Source organism: Plectropomus leopardus, chromosome 19 (genome assembly GCF_008729295.1).
Source record: "Plectropomus leopardus isolate mb chromosome 19, YSFRI_Pleo_2.0, whole genome shotgun sequence".
Lineage (NCBI taxonomy): Eukaryota > Metazoa > Chordata > Actinopteri > Perciformes > Serranidae > Plectropomus > Plectropomus leopardus.
In genome coordinates, this window is record NC_056481.1 from 5,551,087 (window position 1) to 5,574,460 (window position 23,374).

The following is a 23,374-nucleotide window of genomic DNA, read 5'->3' on the forward strand; positions in this document are numbered from 1 at the left end:
AGCCATTATAAAACTGTTGACAGGGCACCTCGAAATGCAAACAAGGTCAATTATGACTCTTTCCATTATGGATTTTTGAGCCAAAGAGGTTTTATATTTGTAAAACTTTCCTTGAGCAGAGAAAAGCGATTTAAAAATCCATGACGTCATCACAACGCAAAGTCTATAAGACGAGCGGGAAGTCGCTGGCGGCACTGACGCAGAGACTTTTTTGTACCAGCTGAGCAGTTCCACTGAACTAAATTTGCGCCATCTTGGGATCCCGTATCTTGTTATTATTTTACATCTATGCCTGAAGGAAGTGGGATTATCCCATTAGATTTTTGTTTATTGCAGAATATAAGCTCTGGAGGGAAAAAAGGGATTATGATACTTAACACATTTTATGCACAAAGATAATTTTAATAAATAAACACAATTTGTATGATATTTGAAACATAAATGAAATCAGCAGAAGTAAAAAGCTAACATTAGGTCGAAGGACAGGTCAAGTGACACCACAAATTCACTTTCTATTTTTGAAGCTGGACTGTTCATGATGAGCACTGTTGATATATACTGTTCAGTTATTCACTGCAGCACACTCTCGGAGCGCAGAGCGTACTCTGGGCACAGACAGAGCAGCAGAACAGCAGGCGCAGTGAAAGTGAAGCTTAACTTCATTCCGTGGGTCTGAAAGTTTGCTTTTACTTGCAGAAGCTGCTCTTCTTATGCCTTCATTTAACTCCTAAACATTATTTAGAGTCAGTCAGCCTTCATCATTTGCGCCAGTAAAATTCAATATATGAATTAATGTAGCAGTGATATTAATCCAAAAACATCATATGTAAGAGTAAAACACTGACAGGGAACGTTTTACTGCAGATCATGTTTGACATTTTGACATAACTCAGATTTTAAATCCTGTACTTTTTATAGTAATCGAGTGTTCTTTTTACATTTTCTGCTTTTGTCTTCAAGGTGCACAATGAGTTCATCCTGCCGTCAGAGAAGGAGGGCTTCATCCACCGCATGGGCGACATCATCAAACGGGCAGAGGCGCTGATGGCCAAAGAGCAGCCGCTCCACTTTGGCGGACACCGACTCCCCCAGCCCGCTTTCCACAACGGCGTTAACTCACTGTCGTCCTCACAGGTCAGCAGCACCTCCACATGACAGCCGCGTTAGCCGAGAACAAAGGAAGTAACTGTTTGACCGTGCTGTCTGATCATCATAAATTAGCTACAGTGTGTCTCGCTGTGCTTATCCGAGGCAGGGCCATAAATCTGGTGCAAATGGAAAGCCGTAGAGCTGTGCTTCCTACACTGAGAATAAAAACCCTCCGAGTGCTTTCCTCACTGTCCACAGTCCCTCCTGAGACTTGCCCTTAAAGAAACAAGGTTAAGTGTTCCTGAGCTCCTTCATTCAGAACACAGTGTTACTAAAAGCACTGCTGTCATAAATCCCATACCCCATGCCTCTGTTTTTTTCCCATTTATTTGTTCCCAAAATCACAAATCCCTCCCAGTGCTTACACCATAATGAACTTTTCCAACATATCTGCCCACTTTGAATGGGTAAGATAATTTACGTTTGGTTTATTAAGCCTCTCTGAATTAAGATTCTGTGAAACTGTAAAATTTGGACTTCCAGGAAAAAGAGCCGTTCGGAGCCGTGCCATCCTGTACAAGATATGAACTAATCAGATACAGTATGTCGGGAAAGAGAAGCGTTTGTCCTGCCAGGATATGTTCCACTCCGCAGAACACACGGAACAAAATCTCCTTGTTCACTTCAGTAAAAATGATCTAAGATGATCATAAATGGTGGATGAAAGAATAAAGTGCAGTTTCATAGAGAGCAATGAATCTCTACAGCCAACTATCTACCTCGTCCACCATGTTTCCGACCCGTTGGCTACACAATTACCCGAAACCACTGTGGACAAATCTCTCCTGGCTCCACTCCAGATTAAAAACACTGCACGGACCGCATCCCCCAAGGCTCGTTATGGCTGCTCTTCCCAGCACTGGCCAGCCAAAAAAAAAAACAGACCAAACTAGTCGAGTTAGGGAGAAACCCACAAGCCCAGACAGCCATCTGTCTATCTTTGTTCTGGCTGTTGTAAATCTGAGGTAGGGAGCTATTCTGAGAGTTTCGGGAAGAGACACTGTAGATGAATAAAATGCTCACAGTGACAATGTTAACACAGTGATTATAAGCAGGTATATTGTTTTCCATTTTTACAGTCTTAAAGGAATAGGTTACCCACAAAAACTAGCAAGAAATTAGTTTAAAAATGGTTTTACAAGAATTTACCTGAAAATAACCAAAAAATGTTAAAGTTAAAGTTATTACAAAACAAACAAAAGGAAACAAAAACAAAGCAAACAAGAAAATGACCCCCCCAAAAAAGTACAGAAAATGAAAAAAATATATGTCTATAACATAATTTTAAACATAGAATTACAATGATTATAAACATAGCTTTCTGGACATGTTTATGTTTTTTGTGGTTATTTTGTAATAATTGCCCCTTTTTTAAAAACTAATTTTTAGTTAATTTTCAAGTCATTTCCTTTGTCACCTTTAACTAATTTCTTGCTATGTGTGTCATATTTCATGCCAAGTTGGCCATTGCATTTTTCCCCGTGTTTTTGAAAGAAATCAAAACATTTTGCTTAGGTTTCAAAGGGTTTAAAGAGTGTGGGTTTGATCTGCTTCATAGGAAAAGTGGGATGAGATAACTATAAATATATAGTTATATATGGACAAAATTGACTTGACTTGAACAAAATACTCTGCAGTCCAGCTGCTGCTCACTTCAGTGCCACTGATTAAAACCTGTAAAGTAGTTTTGCATTGCAGTTGAATCCCACCATGGTCAGAAGTGGAGATTGAGTTTTATCACGTGTGCTCTCTTACAGCCTAATCTGCACAGCCACACCCTGCCTCGAACACACTCCTCCTCTTCTCTGCCCGGTAAGTCTCATGTGTGGTTTAAACTCACCCATCAAAATGATTATTTGATGCTTGATAGAAATTAACATTAAGTAACATTAAGTGTGTGTGAACGGCATTAAGACTCACAGCCTGTCAGATTAACTGTGCATGATGATTGTGTGTGTGTGCATGCTGATCCGCTCATGCATGTGTGTGTCTTGTCGTAGACTTCAGTGTGGCTAACCCGAGCGTAGGGGTGTGTGGCTCTCCCCCATGTCCCAACGGAGACGTCTTCAGTGCAGACATTACTTCACCTGGGCGACCTCTAATACGCTCACAGTCTTTCCACAACGCCCCAGGTAAATGGCCCTCCGGTCCCTCCGCGAAGAGGCCCGGCATTGTTTACTGTTTCAGCACACTGAGAAATTGTTACAGTCCTTTGGCAAAGAATAAGTCAAAGCTCAGCTACCTCATAAACCCCCGCCCTCCCCTTCTCAGAGCCCGTTCTTGGTATTGTTCAGACATTCGCATGGCGCCATCCGCCATCCCAACACCTCAAAGCCTTCGTCTGTGTCTGCTTTGCAGCAGGGCCTCTTGGGTAATTACCTCACCTGAAGGGCGCTTTTCTGGCTTTTAGGGAACTGTGAATGCTGTCGCTGTAGAGCATGAGATTTTCCCCAGTGCTGTGATAGTCGGCAACATCTGTTTGCCAGGACAAACTCCTACAGAATTTCCAAGAAAGCCTCCTCCCCCATCAGTCTCCTTCCCTACAGGAGGCGCATTTAATGTCAATTAATGTACACATCTCCTCCATATATCCCCCTGTATTGAACCAGTGGCATCATTAGGCCTGGCTGTCTTAGGCTTCAGCCCCGAATGTGTAAATGTATGTACATATATATGTACATATGTATGTATATATATATATATATATATATATATACAAACGAAGGGACGACATGAGGCAAACCAAAAATTTTAAAAGAAAAAAAAGTGGGTTTTTTTTAAAAAAATTTTTATCAACATTAATTTCATCATCCAAAAAGGTTTGTAGAAAAAAACTGCCGTAAGGTTAAAAAAAAAAAAAATCTGCCCGTTTTACAATCCTTAAAATTTTAAAAGAAAAAAAAATCAACAAAATTTTTAAAGAATATAATCATCAATTTCTTTAATCACCATAAATTTTGAAAGAAAAAAAATCCTCAAAAATGTTCATAAAAAAATTCACCAAAAGGTTTTTAAAAAAAATCCAATGCACTTTATTTGTTAAGCACTTTAAAACAACCATCGACTGAACAAAGTGCTGTACAAGGTAAAACACAATAATAATAATAATAATAATAATAATAATAATAATAATAATAATAATAAATAATAATAAAAGTCTCAAATGAGGCATAAAAATTGCATACAATAAAATAATAAAATAAATTTAACAAAGACAATGAAAACCCATACAATAAAAACAATCAAATCACCAATAAAATAAGAATTAAAAAAATCACCTAAATTAAAAAAGAAAAAACAACATCAAAGATTTTAAAAGAAAATTGTCAGAAATGTTTTAAGAAAAGAAAAATCGCCCAAAATGTTTCGAGAAAACATGCCTTTCAAATCTGCAAGTTTTCTTTAAAAATCAGAAGCCAAAGGCCAAAATAAAAGAAAACACATGCCCATTCCCAGTGCTTAAAAAATATTTACCATATGTAACATGTCCTAATAATGATAAAAAGCCCCAGATCTAATATTCTGTCCATACTGTCCCGTCTCTCTGCTGCACGTCCACTGCATGGTCGCTTTCACAATCCCTCTTGGCTGCCCGCCACTGTTATAGAGTGTTGCCTAACCTATGTTTCCGTCAGCATGGAAAAATCAGAGGCTGGTTTGCATCATCAGGAACAGGAGGTGTGGTTTATAACTGTGGAGCCATTGTTGAGGTAAATGTCGAATCAGTGGATGGTGCCCGGACACTGGCATCCTCAACTTTTCCCCAGAGAGTGATGCAGAAATCCCGACTGTAATCTAACAATCAGACCCTTAAAAAAACAGTTGTGTACACACACGTGCGTTTAATTCAAACTCCTTGAAAATGCCATACGCAAAAACCTCGCTCGCTTCATTGATGCTGAATCCCTCACAGACGCGTGAGCCCGGTGTGCAACTGCTCCGGCTTACGAATGCAATTATAGTCGGATACTGCTCAAAACAAAACGTCTTTGTTCACCATGGAAACCCATTCTTTGAAAGTGCGGGAAAGATTTATGCTCCACATGGCGTACGTCTTGGCAGGGGGCTGCAGGAAGAATTAAATTGACCAAACTCTGAGCAGAGAGGAAGGAGGAGTGATCTAACTTGTCTCCATTCGGTCCAATATTCCACTGCAGCCATGCAGCAGAGGTTGTCATTTCAAATTACACTTACTAGACAAGCTCTATGTTCTGGTTGTGATTTTTTACTAATAGTTAATCGTTTTTTATTGCCAATGGGTGAACAGATTTTGACGTGACTTAAAGCAGGGACCTTCCTCGACTTTCTCGGTTGCCTCTAGCAGCCTGTCGATGGACTTTTTTGTCTCCTATATGGTCATATCATAATTTCAGTGTCTTCTGTTGCTAAAGAAACAAAAGCAACAACAACAAATAATACCAGGAAGCACTGACATGTGAAATATATTATGATATTGTGCCAGTTTTTCTGGTTGGGATCACCCTGATGCAGATTTTAAGATTACCAGATTTGGATAACATGCGCTCTGAATGGGGCTACATATCACAGTGTAGGCAGTCTACCAGAAAACACAGCAATCACCAATAATTTCCATGGGTGCTGCCAAAGAGACCGAAATGGAGATCTTAAGATTGTAACTTTAAAACATTTGTTGAAAGCTATTTGGGGGATTTTTTTTATATATATATTTTTTTAAACCTTTGGCTACTGTATTGAAAGCCTTAACAGGTAGCGTAATGTCTACGTTATCTACTTTACCAAAGCAACTGTTTACGCTGCGCATCACTTTTTTGTGAACGTAATATCCGAATATGGCCTTGATGGAGGTTCCTCAAATCTGGCACCAACGTCAACTTCGACTCAAGAATGAACTTATTAGAATCTGATGGTCGAAGGCCAAACTCATGGTGACCACTTACATCAAGTTTTTTTTTTTTTTTTTGCCGTTATACAAGAACCAGCTTGAAACTGTGCTGATTGTACTGATCCTCTGTGTGTGAAGCATTCATGTTTTCTCAGACATGGATATAAACTGTTAGTTCAACTTGAGTAGTATGTGGAGGCGTAAAACCGTGTGGCGGCATATCTAGTTTCTTTAGAACAACCCATTTTCAAGATTTTAACCAATCTGACAGCTAAAATCTGATCAGATTACACAACTGACCCAGGTAGCACAAGAGACAGGATGCTGACTGCAGTTTATGTAACAGCCTCAGAGAGAGGTGTCATGATTTTTTTAGAAAGCTGAATAAAGAAAATTTAACTTTTCTTTAATATGTTTACTAGAACAGTTTATGTCAAAGATAACTAACTTCAGTCTGCAAATTATTTTTTTTTAAATCTTTCTCCTCTAGGGTCTCCTCATCATTATCAGCACCACCACCCTGCGTCTCTGCTGCCGCACCACCAGCACTACCACTTGCCATTCATGGGCCACAGTCACTTCCCATTCCCATACCCAGGCTCTCCAGGTTCCCCCAAACCAGGCGTCCATCCTCCCCTCACACGTGTTGCCAGTAACCCCACCTTCCCTTCTGTTCCCTCCCCGGCCCCCGGTTCTCCAAATCCTCATAATGACACCCCGAGTCCTGGCAGCAGTGATGGCATCACCATGTCCCCACCTGCCCCTCAGCATCCCAACATGTGGCCCCCACACACGCAGCCCCTGTTTTCCTTAGCTAATGTCATCTCCATGGCCATGAGCATGGCCCAGTCCTTCATCCCTCCTGCGAGTCTGCCCGCCCAGGGGATGCCCTCATATCCAGGCTTCCACCCACAGTTACCAGCTTCCATGACCCCGCAGTCAGCTTTCCCCTCCGTCTACCCACAACCTTACCAGACCACACCAGTCGAGGTCCCGTATGCCACAGCGGGCATCCCAGCGCAGAACAACGTCTACATCAGCCCTGAGAATACGCCTCTGATGGACGGAGCCGGGATTCCTCAGAGCACTCATCCCACCTGGCCGCATCCCGTCTCTCCACCTTCTCTGTCCTCCACTCCTCCGCTGGTTCCTCAGGAGCCTCAGCAGCAGGTCAGACTCTCCAGTCCCCCCACCAGTCCCCCCAGCCTGCCCCAGGAGGACGGACTTCACAGTTACTCGTACTCGGCACAGGTAAGAGAGTTTTTACCCCGAAGCCATCGCCACATTGAAGACTGCACTAAAACACACAGTTCTTCACTGAGATCCTGTTATACTCTATGTGCAGTAAAATGAATACGTACTGTAGGTACTCTGTATGTATGTTTGAGCTGGTGTGTGGGTCTGCATGTGAGATATGACTTAATTATTTTACTATTTTTAATTTTATTTTATCTCATGCCCTGTCATTCTATTTGAGCGGCGCTTAGGCAGTGCAAATTAATTTCATTGTGTTTACCTGTACAATGTCAATAAAGATCCTCTCCGTTCTCTAGGTTCCAGTCCCGCCTGAACCCAAATCAGAAGTCTCCAGTTCGAACTCCATGTCAGATCTTTCTCCGTCACCCCCAGAGAGCCCAGAAAGCACTGTGAGTCACCTTTAGTCCCTTTTTTTCTCAGTTGATATAACTTTAAAATGTTGTTCTGCGTGTGCAAATTAATGCTGAAATGATTAGTTGATTAACTGATTTCTTAGCTGACAGAAAAGTAAAGTATTCAAGTCAGTTTTTTAAACCAAAAGAGTAAATATTTGAGAATTCCAGCTTCATTCCAGCTATTTTAAATTGATGGGATTAAGAATTTGGACTCTGGAGGATGGATGGATTACTGAAGGGACCTCAGGGGACCAGGGGTATAAAGTGTTCTTCAGCTGCAAATGTGACTGAAAATAACACATAACAACCATGGAGAGACTCAGAATGACCACAAAGAAACACAGAAACACCACAAATAAACTGCAAACAGACAGAAAATAGCTACTAAAAGGGGCAAACCAACCACAAAGACACACAAAAAGACTAAAACATAGACATAAAACAACTGAAAAGAAACTCACAATGACTGAAAAAGAGACACAAAACAACCAAAAGATGCATAACAACTACCAAAAAAACAAAAAATAACAACAAAAGAGCCAAAATCACCATGAGTTCTTTTTATTTCGCTCGTATGAAGGAAAGGTGCATTTCTGTGCCCCGAGGCCCCACCGTCTGCACGCCAATGTTGGTTTGACAGAACAAGCTATTCAAAGACACCAACTCAGGCTCTGGGGGGGACGTCTGTCAATATTTTCTGATATTTTAACTAAACCACGCTTTGATTAGTAAAAATGCATGCATCACTGATAGCTGAAACACCGAATTTTAGGACATTTATCAAATAACTGTATTAAGTGTGGGTCAGTCACATCTGGCCTATACTTGATCTACTGTAGCACTAACAATGTTTATTCTTCCTGCGCAGTTATCGTCCTTCAGCGCTCCTTTGCACTCCGCCGTACCCGAGATGAAAACCAGCAGCCCAAAACCGAAAGCCTCCTCCACTGAGCCTGGTAAGGAAATAGTTCTGTTAATGTTCTCATGTTCCTGCAACAGTTGCTCCTTCATCTCTGGATCATAAATGTGTAGTATGTTAGCAGCCAGGGGGCTGGGCGGGCTGGAAAATGACATACACTGTATGTTTATGTTTGCACCCCAAATAAACCCACACACATGCTTTTGTATACACACAAACGCACCCACGGCCAAATATTATATGTTTTTTTCTCTCCTCTGCTCCTTTTTATGATGTATTAGGTTTAAATATGATGTCTCTGTTACGGCCAATTTGCCTTTTGAGTTGTTTTGACTCTCTCTTTCTCCACGCCGTATCCTTGGTGACATTATCACCTCTTAGCAGTGCCTCAGGAGCTATTGCGTAACGGCGGGTCTGAGCGTAATGTTCCATTCAAAACCAACACAAACGTAGGTGTGATTGCAGCCTTGCCCACAAGCAACGACCAATCAGCGAGCAGCCGCGCTCGTTACGGGCCTCTCCTCCCATCTCCACGCCTGCCGGTGTTTATACCCTCCTTAGAGTCCCACATTCAACAGAGTCCCTCTGTTTCAGTGGGCACAGACCCAAACACCGGCTGTGTTTACTGTAAGAGGGACGCTTGGTGGGCGAAATGAGCCACTGCAGGATTTTAAACCCTGAAATGGTCTGCAGATGTGAGAGACTTTAACTGTTTGCGTCACCAGATAAACAACTCCATCGCAGTCATCACATAGAATCAGAAACGGCTTTCGCAATCAAGGAATTTGTTTTCATGTGTTGTTACAAAACATAAACATTGTGAGAGAAAATGAAATGTGCAGTCACACGGGCTGCGTTATTATTGCTACCATAAATGAAGGCTACATGGAGGATGTCCACCAGAACTAGAGGATTACTATTTTAGGAAACGAGACACAATGAAAACAAACTGACATTCTTGTTTTTAAGTCTTATCTTTGATTTTTTGTACTATTTTTTTATACTACTTACCTGTAGTAGTAGATGATGTACCTACAATGTAGGTCTATCATCTCATCTCTGTTGTTATAATGTTACATTTTTTTTTACCCATTTCTCTGAGAGCACTTTGGGCTTGTATGAAAGGTGCTAAATAAAAAAAGTTTAAATTGATTGGATTTGATTTGGAAGTCATGAGAGAGTGAGACTTTGTTCTGATGATCAGTCCGCTCTGATCAGATTACAGAACAATCGCTACTGTTTGGCCAATCATTGTTTAGCCAGTGATTGGCTGTTTTTTCATATAAACTGGCCGTCCAGATGTTACAGCTTCATATTCGTGGACACAATGAGTAAGTAAAGGTAGAGCTGCAAGTTAGTAGAACTGATTTAACCAACATAATGTCGAAGTAATTTATGTTTTTATGAGAGTATTGTGAGTCACCTTTAGTTACTTTTTTGACAGCTGATTTGTGTTTTGTGATTCAAATTAAATTAATAAAATCTTTATATCTATTATTATTATATGTTATTAGTTTTTAATCGCCTAAAAATATGATTTTTGACACGTGAGAAGTTTCAGTTCTTCAACCTCACAACTAGATGCCACTAAATCCAACACACTGGACCTTTAAAGTTGACGTAAAATGTTTTCAGAAATGCCTGCAGGATGTATGAAGAGCATTTAAGTTAACATTGTCTGTTTTTTCAGAGGTCCAGTCTGCACCGGTCACCGTTGGGCGATTCCAGGTGACGCCCAGCATGCACATTTCTGCGCCCGCTGCTCCAGTTGGCGCCGCACCTGCTGCACCTGCACCTGCAGACAGCGACAGCACCCCGTCATCAGAGAGCAGCACGGAGGAGCAGGGGGAGTCTGAGACGAGCCTGGGCACCTCCCTCACCATGTCCCCTCCTCACCCTCACGCCCACAGAGGCTCGACCACGGGGGTCCTCCAGGAGGCTGACGGGCAGGTGGGGTGGAGCCAGGAGCAGCAGGAGGACAGAGAAGAAGAAGATGAAGAGGAGGAGGAGATGGAGGGGGAAGAGGAGGTCGTTGGGGAACGTCAGAGGACGAGGAAGAGGAGCCGGAGGAGAGCGTACAGCCTGAGCCTGATGGGAACGTCTGCGGACAGCGGGCTCTCAGTGACGGCGGCTGAGATGGAGGGGAGGCTGTGGGACGGAGCGGCAGAAAGCCCGCAGTACAGCAACGCCCTTCACCATTTATGGATGATGACCTACAACCGCAACACTCCCTACATGAGCAGCGATGACTCCGACAGTGACGACGAGGACATGCTGGAGGAGCTCCAGGAGCTCAGAGAGAAGTAAGTGACACCACAGAAGAAAAACACTTCAACACTGAATAGGTGCCAAAGACAGAATTTAAACGGAAAACAGTTTTTTTAACTGAAAAGGGGGAAAAAGTGTTTTTGAAGTCGTCAGGCAGATTCGACTAAAGGAATGAAAAAGGATGTTGATTAAAGACTTTGACAAGGGCCTCACATTCACATGGACATCCAATTTAAACACATTTTAACGACTTTAGAGATCTTTGGTGAAACTTCAAGTCAAAAATTATACCAAAATGAAAACATCATGCTTTACTCTCAGTCTTTACGTTGCAACTTTATGGTAAAGTCTTCAGTTTCAAAACCTGAAAAACTGTCCTGTGTGAACACAAATCTCCATTTAAGGTTTCGTTTTTTTATTAGAGTATGAGTATTGTTTCTTTGACAGAAGAGCCTGAGGCCTGTTGATTGATTTTGTTGGGCTACAGCCAACAGTTGTTTTCATTATTAAAACAGATAAATCTGTTATAATAAACTATAGATACTTATCAATTTCTCACAGCCTAAGGTACTGTCTTCAAACTATGTTTTGTCCAGAAAATAATCCAAATCCCAAAGATAATCAAATTACAAAAAAATCAAACGGTGAAAAGCAACAAGTCTGCACATTTAGGGGGCTTTATCCAGTGGTTATCGAAATACTTTTACAGTATTTTCCTGTCAATTGAGTAATCAAGGAATTATGTCTGCAGTAGAAGTTTGATACAATATTTAAATCTTTAACACTGGAACCACCAGGGGCCGTTGTATACCTGAAAAATCAATAAGTAAAATTTATCTGCTATGAGAAAGCAGTGATTGTCAAAGTACGAGGCTTTGTGGTGTGACAAATAAATGACCCTTGTACCTGTAGAAGGGTCGTTCATGTATCAGCCTAAAACACAGGGTAGTATAATGGAAGAAATAAAGAAATAAACTCACAAAATGACAATAAAATAATATAATGATAAACTTCTTCAGAGTGAAGGTTCAGTGTCTTATGACATTGCTCTGTTGTGCACTTTAGTCGACAAAGGTGTTGCCATCCCAACAATGAAAATAACGAAAATAACTGCGTTTTCTATCGAGGTAAATTTACCCACCTGCATTTATAGGTAGAAATGACCTTTTTTTGTTTTTTGTTTTTTTTTTTATCTGGCTTTATATTGACAAACTTTAACAAAAGGGGCTCTCAGATAGTTTTAGGAAGGCACAGACTTGGGGAACTTAAATTTTACTGACACAAAGTTACATATAATCAAAAATCAGCCAAGAAAATGTTAGATTCTAGTGTAGATTTGTGTTAAAATCAAGTCAAGTATAAGTGAATCAGAAAAGAAAGTTTAGCCAACAATCACAAACTTTATGAGGCCTTAATTTCCTTGAATCCACATGCCTTCAAGGACTTTCAAGGACTACAGCTGCCATGACTGACTTTTCAAGCAACAAAAGGGGAGCCTTATCCTCTTACATTTGCTGTTTTTGTCCCTGTTCAGACACCTGACAGAGGTGCAGGCCCTGCAGGCCGCCCAGAAGAGAGAGATCGAGGAGCTGTATGAGAAGATGGGGAAGATTCCTCCTCCAGGCATCGTCTCTCCTGCTGCGATGCTGTCCAGTCGACAGCGCCGCCTGTCCAAGGGGAGCAGCTTCAACTCGTCCCGCAGGAACAGCCTGCAGCGCCTCGAAATGTTGCCGCTCCAAGGTGAATGAGAATATCCAAACTTAATAATAATAAGACAAGCTTATGTCCAAGTGGGTTAATGATGGATGTTTGTTTTCCCAGGTATCATTAGGAGAAACTCCCTCGGAGGCAGCAGCAGCGGCTCCCAGGATAAACCAAGCAAAGGCGTCACCTTTGCCACTGACATTAATAGAATGGTGAGTGAACACTGAATTTAAAAAAATATATATCTGTAGGACAAAAATCACACATTTTTTCATAAATAAATATATGAAAAAATGATTAAATAAATACAGAAATTTTACCTCATTTACATTCAGACACATAAATAAGAAATGAATAAATGCAGTTGTACAAAAATGTAAAAATGATTTTAAGATGTTTATTTTATGTCCCGTATAATTATCAGCTTTTATTTATTTTTGCTTTTTTTTTTTTTAGCTATATGTGTATTTATTTATTAGTTTATTCTTGTATTTATTTATAGTTTATTTCTGTATTTATTTAGAGTTTATTTCTATTATATCTGTTTATACATTTATTTATTTTTTTATTTATTAATTTACTCCTCTTTACATTTTCCTTTTTATATATTTTTTTTATTCATTTATTTATTAAGAAACATATACATTTATATATAATTTATGTATTTATTATTATTATATATATATATATATATATATATATATAATATATATATACATATATTCAGACATTTATTTTTCTTGTATTTCTTTATTCATTTTCTTATGTATTTCCATATTTATTTACTTTCAAATGTGTTTTTTTCTTCTTTTCCATATTTATTGATATATTTTGTGAACTTTTCTCTGCCATAAAAAAGGCTGTTCTCACTTTTTGTATTCATTTTCTTTTCATTTTCCTAGTAAGGAACTCAGCCAAGCACGCTGTATATGTGGACTACCTCATCTGAAGTGTGACTGCAGTGGTCAAACCCGTGCTATAGTTGGATCGTTTTAACACTTTTCACTGGCACACCAATCAGCAAACTGCTTCCCAAACTGCTGCCAGTGCTCATTTACCTCAACGTGTAAATATAGAAACTGTCCTCAGTAAAGCTGGATTCACACAGGAACTGCAACAGTTTTCAGCCCGCCGTCGAATTGATGCATTTGTTGTAGCCAAACAACAGAATACAGTTTAAACCGGTTCATGTTAGAAAACGCCAAACTGTCAGACCCAACGGTTCAAGATGAAACAGTTTCAGTCCCAGCTGCAACATTACTTTGCAAAAAATCCACAGAGGAGGTTGTGTCTTCGGTTTGTCAGCAGAAAAACTACAAGCCAGATTTTCATCAAACTTTGTGGGAACATGGGCCAAGAAGGAACCCATTTAAATTCTGTAGTGGATCTGAATCATGGGGCAGATACACACTTTATTTTTCACTTTTTGTCAACATTGTGAGAAAAGGCATTTGGCCTTGGCGGAGGTCTGAACTCTCGGGAGTACCCTTCTACTTTGAAACGTTTTCTCTGAGCTTTTAGCATTAACGCAGTCAAGCGACGGTCCAAAGTGCTGCAGAGTTTGTGGCACTTTACTCCGACTTTGACCCAGAATGAAGATGGTTTCTGTTTTCCTGCTCGTCTGAATCACTGCCGTTAATCAATGTGAGCGCATTAATGTGAACCACAGCGAGGCTCTGACACTTCTGACCGTTGTCGCACACACAACGACATTTCCGGATAATCTCGCGACTCCTTTGCTGTAGTTTGTTGATGATTTCTCAGCACCTGCTGACTGCACAGTGAATATACTCTGATTTTTTATGTATTATGGAGACATTTTGTTGTTGTACATCTTGTTACTTTAGTGATTTTGACACCTTATAGGATGACGTATGTTCTCTAGACTCAGCCTTGACATTTGAAAATGTAGTCAAAATGATTTTTTCTCACATTGTGAAGGAGCACAATAAGAATATATTTATATAAACAGGGTTCCCACAGTTTTACCAATCAATTTTCAAAACATCAGTCCATTTCCATGACTTTATTTAAGTAGTTTCTAATGAGTAGACAGGCCTTGTACAGACATGTCAAATACAAGGACTTAAACTACTTTTTCAAGCACTCATTTTTTATTTTCAAGGGTGATTAGTTTTCTCCACAACCATCTGTTGCAAAAAAATGTGTAAATGCAAGAAAAGGGAGGAAACACATGTTATCAGGACCTAAAATATAACTTACTATTAATTAGCTGGTTATCCTTTTTCTAATTTCAAACAGTTTTCTAATTGTTTCATGAAATCATTTATTTTTCGGTTCTTTCAATTTAATTCAAGTACTTTTTTTGAGTTAAAAAAATGTGTGATTTTCAAAATATTCCAGTATTTAAATTTCTGAGTGCCAAATTTAAGCACCTTGTATGAACCCTGTATACATTATTTAACACACTTCCTGTGCAAACTGCTGGCGCTGCTAACTTTACTCGCTTGTTAAAACATTGGCGGCCTTAGCAACGACCCGATGCCTGTCTGGTCTTTTTCTATCACGTGATTCGAGTGATGTTTCAACGGTCACACAGCGCAGCAGTAGATTTTAAATTAGTAATGCTGGGACCAAATTTGCATTACTCTAGGCTTTTTAAAATATTTAAGAACATTTTTTTAAATATCTAAAACAGTTTGTTAATTCCAGACAATGTCCAGAACCTGGAAAATAATTTTTCGAATTTCATATATTTTCCAGGAATTTCATGATGTGGGAACCCTGTATTAATGCATACATGTGAAATGTTAAAGGGATAGTTCAGATTTTATTAAGTGGGGTTGTTTGGGGTACTTACTACGTGTTTAGTGTATTACAAACAGTAGATGTCAGTCAGCACGTCCCCGGTTTGGAGAAGCAGACAGGAGTACTGACATGTACTGCTGTGGTTGGGGTCAGCAAAACAGCTTTAGCCACCTTAAAAAAGTCCGACCCAAAAAGAAATAAATATCAGTTTAAGTGTATTCTATATTAGGAGTATTTTTACTGCTTTACTTTTCCATCAGACCGCCCATTTTGACTTCAATTCACCACAAAACACGACCAGACTCCATTGACTAAAACAGCAATTTTAACAACCTGATCATGATGTTTACCGGCCTACAGCTGCTTCAATCAGTTAGTTTGGGATAGTGTGTGACTTTGGTGAAACCAAAGTAACCATTTTAAACACAAAACTCACACAGTAACACACACAAAATAACAGATGGAGGCAGATGTAGACCAGCAGCTCCTGTGTTCAGCGATATTAAATCACTGTTTTTCTCAATGGAGTCTGGCTTTAAGAGAGCAATATAATGGCTTCATTTTCCAGTTTGAAATCACTGTCTGGCAGTAAGGTAAAGCAGTGAAAATATTCTAAATATAGCATACACCTCAACTGATATTGTTATTTTTAGGTGGGACTTTTTTAGGGGGCGAACATAAATGTTGCTGCTGCTCCCTCCAAAGCAGCACATTGCTCAGCTTCCATGTCAGACTCAATCCTGCGTCTCAAAGCTGGCGTTTTGTACCTAAAAAAAAACTCTGAACTAGTCCTTTAATGCTTTAGCCAGACGCTATTTATAAACGTTGGCATGCTTCAGGAGAAAGAAAATTTTCCCTAACTAGGGAAACTATGATGCAAAAAAACCCTTTTTGCTCAGCCATCACACATCATCTTTCAAATATTATAGCTGGTTTCACATTAAAAAAATGATTTCTCTGCATTGATAAGTTGTGAAAAATCTGCCTAGATTTTAGACTACTGGCTTTCCTGTTGACTGTACATGTGTATATAGTAGAGTGCATTTATAGATCATGTTTACAAGTTAACTAAACGTCAGCAACATTAATTCTCGCTCGAGCAAAAATCATCGCTTGTTCCGTAGATCAAGCACCTTGTGCACTTTAGTAACGTTTGTTTTCAATCATTTTAACACATTTGTGGATGAAACTGTGTTCACTTCGAGGAAGAGCTGTTATTTTTGACAAGGGAGGTAGAGAATATTCCCCAGTAATCACAGTAACGACGATCTACGCTCCCACAAACAGTGAGTACGATGTGGGATATAGAGAAGCTGTGAATGTGTAGCTGTTGCCTTATAAAAAAAACAAATCACACCACACACTGAATCTTCTGGCAAAGGAACTTTCCTGTAAGATTTTTCCAAAGTTGGTAATATATTCAAAGAAAAATTCTGAATGTAAATATATAATTGTATTGCTTTCTGAAGCTGCTACTGTCCTGCCATGCTGAATCTGTGCCTTTTCCCTTACAATGTCTTATTTTATATTTTTACTCTCGAGATTTGGTGGTTAGATCAGACTCCATATATTAAATTTTGACAAAAATAAAATGCAATTGTAAATACCACGCCTCTTTTTTGTCATCTTTACTGCTTCGCTCAGTCTCACATAAATAGCTACAGAGACATAATTATGTTAAAAAAAAGTCAAATACATTATATTTTTATTTTACAAAGCATCACTTTCTCAACATAAATGTTTGAACAGGTTGATCCGTGTGTCATTTCAGCAGTGTCACCGCCACTCTCTGCTGTTAAAGGCCACTGTTGACTGAAATTTAGGATATTCTCTCCCCCCTGTGTGCATTTCACATGATCAGGGCTGAAAACCTGTTCAGTAAGGGTTGTAATTACACTACAGTGTGGGCCTTTTGAGTAGCATGCAAGGTCAGTGGATTAGTCCCCTCCACTGACAATCAAAATCAAGACACATCAAGCAATAAGTCAGCAGCAGAACCTCACAATTAACCTTCACAATCAACACAAAACAGAGTCCACCGCTGTGTCCACATGAAAAGCAGCGGCCAGCCTTGGAATATAATTCAGTGGCTTCAGTGTCCACATAAGTCCCGTCTCAGTTAAGTGCAGAACAGACACACAGTCCAACGACAGACGGGCGACACGTGCGTCTCAGTTGGCACCGGTCTTTGGCCCCTGCAGTCTTGCTTGCTTGGCCTCCTCATCGATTTCATCCATGATCCGCTCCTGAGAGACGGAGTAAAATGTGTAGCCGTCTAGCGAGGGAGCAAGTGGTTAAGGCAAATAACTCACAGCAAGAAGTAAGATTTAACATGAAAAGCTATGTTTCAGTCAGGTGTTTGTATTAAATTTGCTTAAAAATAAAAAACATTTTGCTATGTGTGTTTAAATGTTTTTGTAAAGTCATTCTGAGAGGAGAAGTGATGATGAATTGTATTGTATTATACTGGGAAAGCGCTTAACAAAATGTAGAAACCCACAACCAACCCCCAAAAAGTTTTTCAAGTATTTATTACTTTTCTTTTATTTATTTGTTTATTTATTTAACACATTTTCAGGTCATTTTCTTGTATTTTTCCACAAATATTTTGCTGATTTTCCCTCTTTCGTTGCTCATCGCCTTGTTTCCATTTTCTACGCTTCCAAAATGTTAATATGTTAATAAGAAGAAAAAACTGGGCTCTTACCGGGACAGCTCAGTGTTATAAGTTTTAAGCATCTGACGCATTCAGGAGCTGTGACACCAGGAAGACCTCAGGTACACTGACCGTGGTTCACCTTTCGTTTCCTGCCTACAAAAGCTGTATTTCTGTATATTTTAGGTATGCAGTGAAAAACACAAATTAACTATTCACCCGCAGATTTTTTAAAAACGCAGCATTTCACATGTGTTGTTCATCGTTAAAGTGATCCAAACCACCTTCACAGTTAACGCTCACTTCACCTGGAACTTTCTGCTAACATGTTAGCATCCAGTTAACGGCAATATTTCTACGCGTTGACTTGTAAGTTACGTGACATCTACGAAATTTAACTATCATTAACAAAACGAGGAGATAAAGTTGCGTCGGTGCTTTTATATTGTGTTATTTTAACACTTGGGAACTCCTGAGTAGCGTTAGCATGCTAAGCTAACGTTACATAGTTCACCTTGTGTTGACGTTAGTGCGCATGCCAAGGATACAGATCCCCAGAACCAGAGCTCCGATGGCGAGTCCCGTCACTACATTTCGCGTCCGCAGCTTCTGCGTCTTCTTCTTCCACTGCTCGAGCTCTACCTGCCGGATAAAATGCAGCTGCTCGTTCGATAAACCCTCCTTTGTGGGGTCTATCCTGGTGGCAACGCGGGCATCGGACTCCTTCGGCGTCTTGTCGGCCATGTCTGCGGTCAGTTAGTGGGGTTGTTTCACAGCAGTTACGCGAGCAGCTGTGTTTTAAACGATCTGCTAACTGATGAGGCGTTTATTTTAACTGTGAGCAACCCATCCATGTGTTGTCAGATCTGCGCCGTGCACCAAAATTGTGCTACATCAAAATGAACCCCTCGGTAACATCTATGGTTCCTACTGTGAGAGTCGGTCTAACGGTAAAAACGGTCGAATAGCGCCATCTTGTGAAAAAAACACAACGGTTCGTTTCGGGTTTTCAGCTTCATTTTTGACAACAATTTGTTTATAAATGTAACTTTTTGTGCCCAAAGAGCGTTAGACAGTGTATTAAAATGGCGAAAAGATTATTTAGTTCGCCGAGTGACAGTGTACACTTCAAGTTTCGAGAAATTTCCGTCGACCTGCTCACAGATTTTCTTGCTAATCTCAACAAAAGTAACAAAGATAATCTCAACAGTTTGTCAAAATGCAGCGGAAACTTCAAAGATAAAAGACTAATGGGTGAGTAACGTTAATTTTAACGTTAGCTCAACTCTTTATAGTAGTTTAGCTTGCTAACAAACACCATTTTGGGGGAAAATTAATAATTAAGGGGCACAAAGCTACGGTCTTAAATGCGTATGAGCCAAATATATTTTCATACGGGTTTAAATTTATAACCGTTATTTGGAAAGACAATACATTTCTCTATTTGTGTGTGAATATACTGTGTTAATGTATTTATTTTATTTCTTTTTTTCGTCTTATTAATATTTTTCTTAATTCTGAATGCATTAATTTATTATTACTATTAGCAGCAGTAGTAGTAGAAGTAGTAGTAGTGGTAATAGTAGTATTATAATAATTTTGTTTTCAATTAAAACTTTCAATTAATTTTATTTATTTATTTATTATGATAGTATAGTATATTTCATTTAGTTCTCTTTATTAAATTAATTAATTATTATTATTATTGGTAGTAGTAGTAGTAGTAGTAGTGGTGGTGGTAGTCATAGTAGCATTCATTTTTTTTTAGTAGTATTAGTATTATTTATTTATTTTATTTCATTTTTCTTGGTTTGTTTTTTTACTGAGGTAATATATCTCTTTAAAAGAAAAAGTCAATTTCTCTTTATGACATCCAGGTAAACCATCAGTTTTTTATGTAGTATTTTTGATTCTTAACTAGCCTGTAGCTGGATTAATACCTGCTCTTTGCAGAATGTGTGTTTCCTCTTAATTAACTATTTATAAGTTGATTTATATTTTCTATTAATAGCCTGAATCTGCAAAGTAGTTTTGCATGCATTGCATGTCTTACATGTTCAAGTTCCTTTACTTAGAGGTATTTTGTATGCTCCGATAGTCTATTAACTCTATTCTTTTATTTATTTATTTATTCTTTGTGCTTTTGCCAACACCCTGCGTCCTTCTCTTGTGACACTCAGAATACATCTTCCTGATAACCAAAGAACTAAGACTTGATCCGCTGGCTGGATACCATGCCGTTGAATTACTTCAAAGGTAAGAAGGAGCAGTACGTTTGCTTTTCCCCACCACACCCAGTGTGATGTTTGTTTAGCCTTTGCTTGAATAATTGTCTCCCTCCAGGTTCATGGTCAAGCACCTTACAGATTTATTGACCACACCCACACCTCAAGGTGCAGCCGCGGATCAACCAGGAAGTTATGAGGATGCTGTGTTTGACAAGCTCAAGGACAAATTCCCCCTCATCGTCTTCTCCTGCCTGCAACTGGCAAGCAAGCTGTCTTTGCATAGCCATGTAAGTCTGATTATTAGTTTCAATATGCCATGATCAGAAATACAAAAATCCTCATACATTTCTTTTCACTTTTTTTTAGATAATCAACAACAACACTGCTGTACGCTTTCTGCATTCAGTTGGCCTCAGTGTTTCCAAGCAGACTGTCCTGGAATCAGAGCTGATGGTCCTGAAAGGGCTTGAATTCAGACTAAATACTCCTAATCCACTGACGCATGTGGGAAATCCTTCTGGAGGTTCTTGGTAAGATATCATATTTCAACACAGAGCAACTTTTATGGTGGACAAAAATCAACTTAAGTATCAATAAATAAATAAATAAATACATAAATAAATAAATAAATATAAATAAATAAATAAATAAATAAATAAATAAATGTAAAATAAAATAAATAAAAACAGAATTAAATAAGTAAAAGATTAACTAAATACTCAAACAGACATTGAAATAAATAAATGCATGAATAAAGGAATAAATGCAGAGTTGAGAACATCCTACCTCATCAACATACAGATACAGAAATACATTAATTAATAGATTTAGCTGTAAAAAAAAAATTGAAAATTAATTCAAGATATGAATGTATTTGTTTAATTATCACATTTTATGCATTTATTCATTTATCTGTTTATTTCCATATTTATTACACTTTTTAAATCAATTTAGAATTTTCTATATTTATATATTTCTGTATTTATTCCAGCATTCATTTATTCTTTTATATATTTTTGTATTTGTGTTTATTTATTCCTGTATTTATTTATACATTTATCAGTTATTTCCATATTAATTTCACTTGTCTTAATTTATTATTTTATTTATTCATATTTTTCTTCATATATTTTAGCAGTTATATATTCTTTCTTTTTGATATCCTGGTGTGTTTTTCCTGTTTTGTTTTGTTTTTTAAATTTACATTTATCTGAAGATTTATTTATTGACTGATGCAAAGTCATTTTTCTGTTAGGATCAGGATGTAACAAAAATTGGGCAGAATTATTTCTGTGAAGATAATTCAGTCACATCCACCAAACAGCTGTGCTGACCTTGAACGAGATGACTAAATTTTTGTAGGACACAATGAGCCGTCCATCCCTGTGGAGCGCCTGTATCAACTGTGCCACCACGTCCTCCAGTTCGTCAGCCTTCAGAGGACAGCCATCTACGAGTCCTTGTTAGTGACGACCACCCAGTGTATGGACCCACCCGGAGAACAGAGGTATTACAGCTCTCTTTTAAACCACATTCTCTAATTAGTTTTGTCGAGGTGGTTACTGTCATATTAGAGTGGATGAGCTGCTTGATTGGCAGTTTTGGCGACTAGGACCAGCTGATAACTGCTCTTGTTGTTTTGGTTTAAAACTTTGTCTTGCGTCATAATGTTTGTCATGCCTCGGTCCCCCGCCTGTGACATATACAGCTGTTAAATTATGACAGTGAATACAACCTCTTACTGTTGGTGTGACAGTTATTAAACATGCAATCCTTTTTTTGGCCACTTGAACATAACTTTAACCCTTGCTTGCTCATGAGGGGAATATCTCTTTGGTTGCTAAATGCTCCACTAGCCTCATACTTTTGTTCTCTGTCCGGTGCTTGGCAGGTTGTGCACAGTGAGTTTTCAGAGCTTTTTAACTGAAAGCAGGTGCTTTCTGTGGCCTAAAACAACGCTAAAAGACTGGACAATAAAACAAGAAATTTGTCAGCCGGTAAATCATAAAAACAAGCATAAAGATGTTGTAAAATAGGAGAATTGAAGAGCTGCATGATTATTCTCTGGGGTCATACCAGCAACCTGTTTCTTTTTACACAGTCATTTGATCCATTATGAACATAAAATATTGATTTTAGCTGCTTTGATCCTAAACATCTTTAAACAGAGAACAGTTTGTGACAGTGACTGAAGACTGCATGCTTCTCGGTGTTGGTGTCATCGCCGTGGCTGTGTTCATCCTCTATGTCAGAAAATGGGAACAGGTGAAACACGTCTTATAAGTTTAATATGTATCTAAAACCGTTTTTAAAATCTTGAAATTGTGTACAGTATGCAGCCATATAAAAACATTTCAAGTAATCTACTTTATCCAAGTTAAGTTAAACATTTGATACAGTTTTTATGTAGGCCTACTCCTAATATGTATTGCAGGTTGTGGAAGAACTGAGCCACATCACAGGAATCTCAAAGAGGAGCATCAGCGATTTTGTTCACGTAACATTGATGCACATTGTCAGAACCAGTTCCCCTTTAACATCGACCTGAGTTTTCTACTTCTCCTCTGAATTCTGCTTCATACTTTTGCTGTTTATAGTGAAGTTGAACTTGTAGTCGTAGAAGTTGGTGCAGAACATGTGTGTCTGTGTGAAATTATTTGATTAAAACATGAAACAGAACAAAGAGAAATATCTAATGTAGTGAAATGGTGCAAAAAGACTGACTCACTCTCAAAACACTCACTGAATGTTGGGATGATAAATGTAATAATATTATATAAAACAATAACTTAATCCTAATATGCTGTATATCTCCACTGCTTTTACTATTTTTGTGCCACATTGATCAGCTCACACGAAATAGATGCACAGTGGTTTATTGATATACTTAGTGTTTAGTTACACATCAGCCAAGATGTGAAATAAAAAGACAAGTATGTCAGAAGATCAAGCCACAGATGAGTCTGGTGAGGGGCTCCTCCTCTCTGCGATTCTCCCCTGGATCATCCTCATTTGTGTGATAAGCAACTCGGCTCTCTGAATCTGAGGACAGAATTAATAATCCAATTTAAAACCCCGTCCCAAAAAAAAATCTATTATCATTTTAAACAAGTTTACCACAGACTATTTAAAAATGTTTGGAACCTGAAAACAAGATTTTAACTT

At 38.7% G+C, this 23,374-nt stretch overlaps 3 protein-coding genes across 4 annotated transcripts in view; 2 read left to right on the plus strand and 1 right to left on the minus strand.

The window, feature by feature from the left end:
* The window catches only part of wnk4a (WNK lysine deficient protein kinase 4a), a 56,871-nt gene extending 41,116 nt beyond the window's left edge, over window positions 1–15,755 (plus strand). Inside the window, exons 13-22 of one of the 2 annotated variants that reach the window (XM_042507731.1) lie at window positions 961–1,134; window positions 2,907–2,961; window positions 3,150–3,281; window positions 6,504–7,264; window positions 7,567–7,659; window positions 8,534–8,621; window positions 10,275–10,887; window positions 12,387–12,592; window positions 12,674–12,768; window positions 13,459–15,755. In XM_042507731.1, coding sequence (XP_042363665.1) covers window positions 961–1,134; window positions 2,907–2,961; window positions 3,150–3,281; window positions 6,504–7,264; window positions 7,567–7,659; window positions 8,534–8,621; window positions 10,275–10,887; window positions 12,387–12,592; window positions 12,674–12,768; window positions 13,459–13,461 — 2,220 coding nt within the window. In that variant the 3' untranslated portion in view covers window positions 13,462–15,755. The remainder of the gene's footprint in view (window positions 1–960; window positions 1,135–2,906; window positions 2,962–3,149; window positions 3,282–6,503; window positions 7,265–7,566; window positions 7,660–8,533; window positions 8,622–10,274; window positions 10,888–12,386; window positions 12,593–12,673; window positions 12,769–13,458) is intronic. The other variant, XM_042507732.1, reaches the window with a different exon arrangement.
* A 1,258-nt stretch (window positions 15,756–17,013) lies between these two features.
* On the minus strand, window positions 17,014–18,900 carry LOC121958741 (cytochrome c oxidase assembly factor 3 homolog, mitochondrial). The gene is made up of 2 exons (XM_042507848.1): window positions 18,530–18,900; window positions 17,014–17,600 (listed from the first exon to the last, which is right to left on the minus strand). Exons 1-2 carry the CDS (start codon window positions 18,723–18,725, stop codon window positions 17,497–17,499), a joined length of 300 nt encoding a protein of 99 aa, XP_042363782.1. The 5' UTR covers window positions 18,726–18,900; the 3' UTR covers window positions 17,014–17,496.
* A 166-nt stretch (window positions 18,901–19,066) lies between these two features.
* cntd1 (cyclin N-terminal domain containing 1) lies at window positions 19,067–22,757 on the plus strand. The gene is given in 8 exon segments (XM_042507847.1): window positions 19,067–19,235; window positions 20,162–20,237; window positions 20,325–20,496; window positions 20,576–20,716; window positions 20,718–20,739; window positions 21,572–21,716; window positions 22,378–22,474; window positions 22,644–22,757. Coding segments are annotated over 8 exon segments (936 nt in total).
* Window positions 22,758–23,374: the final 617 nt, after the last annotated feature.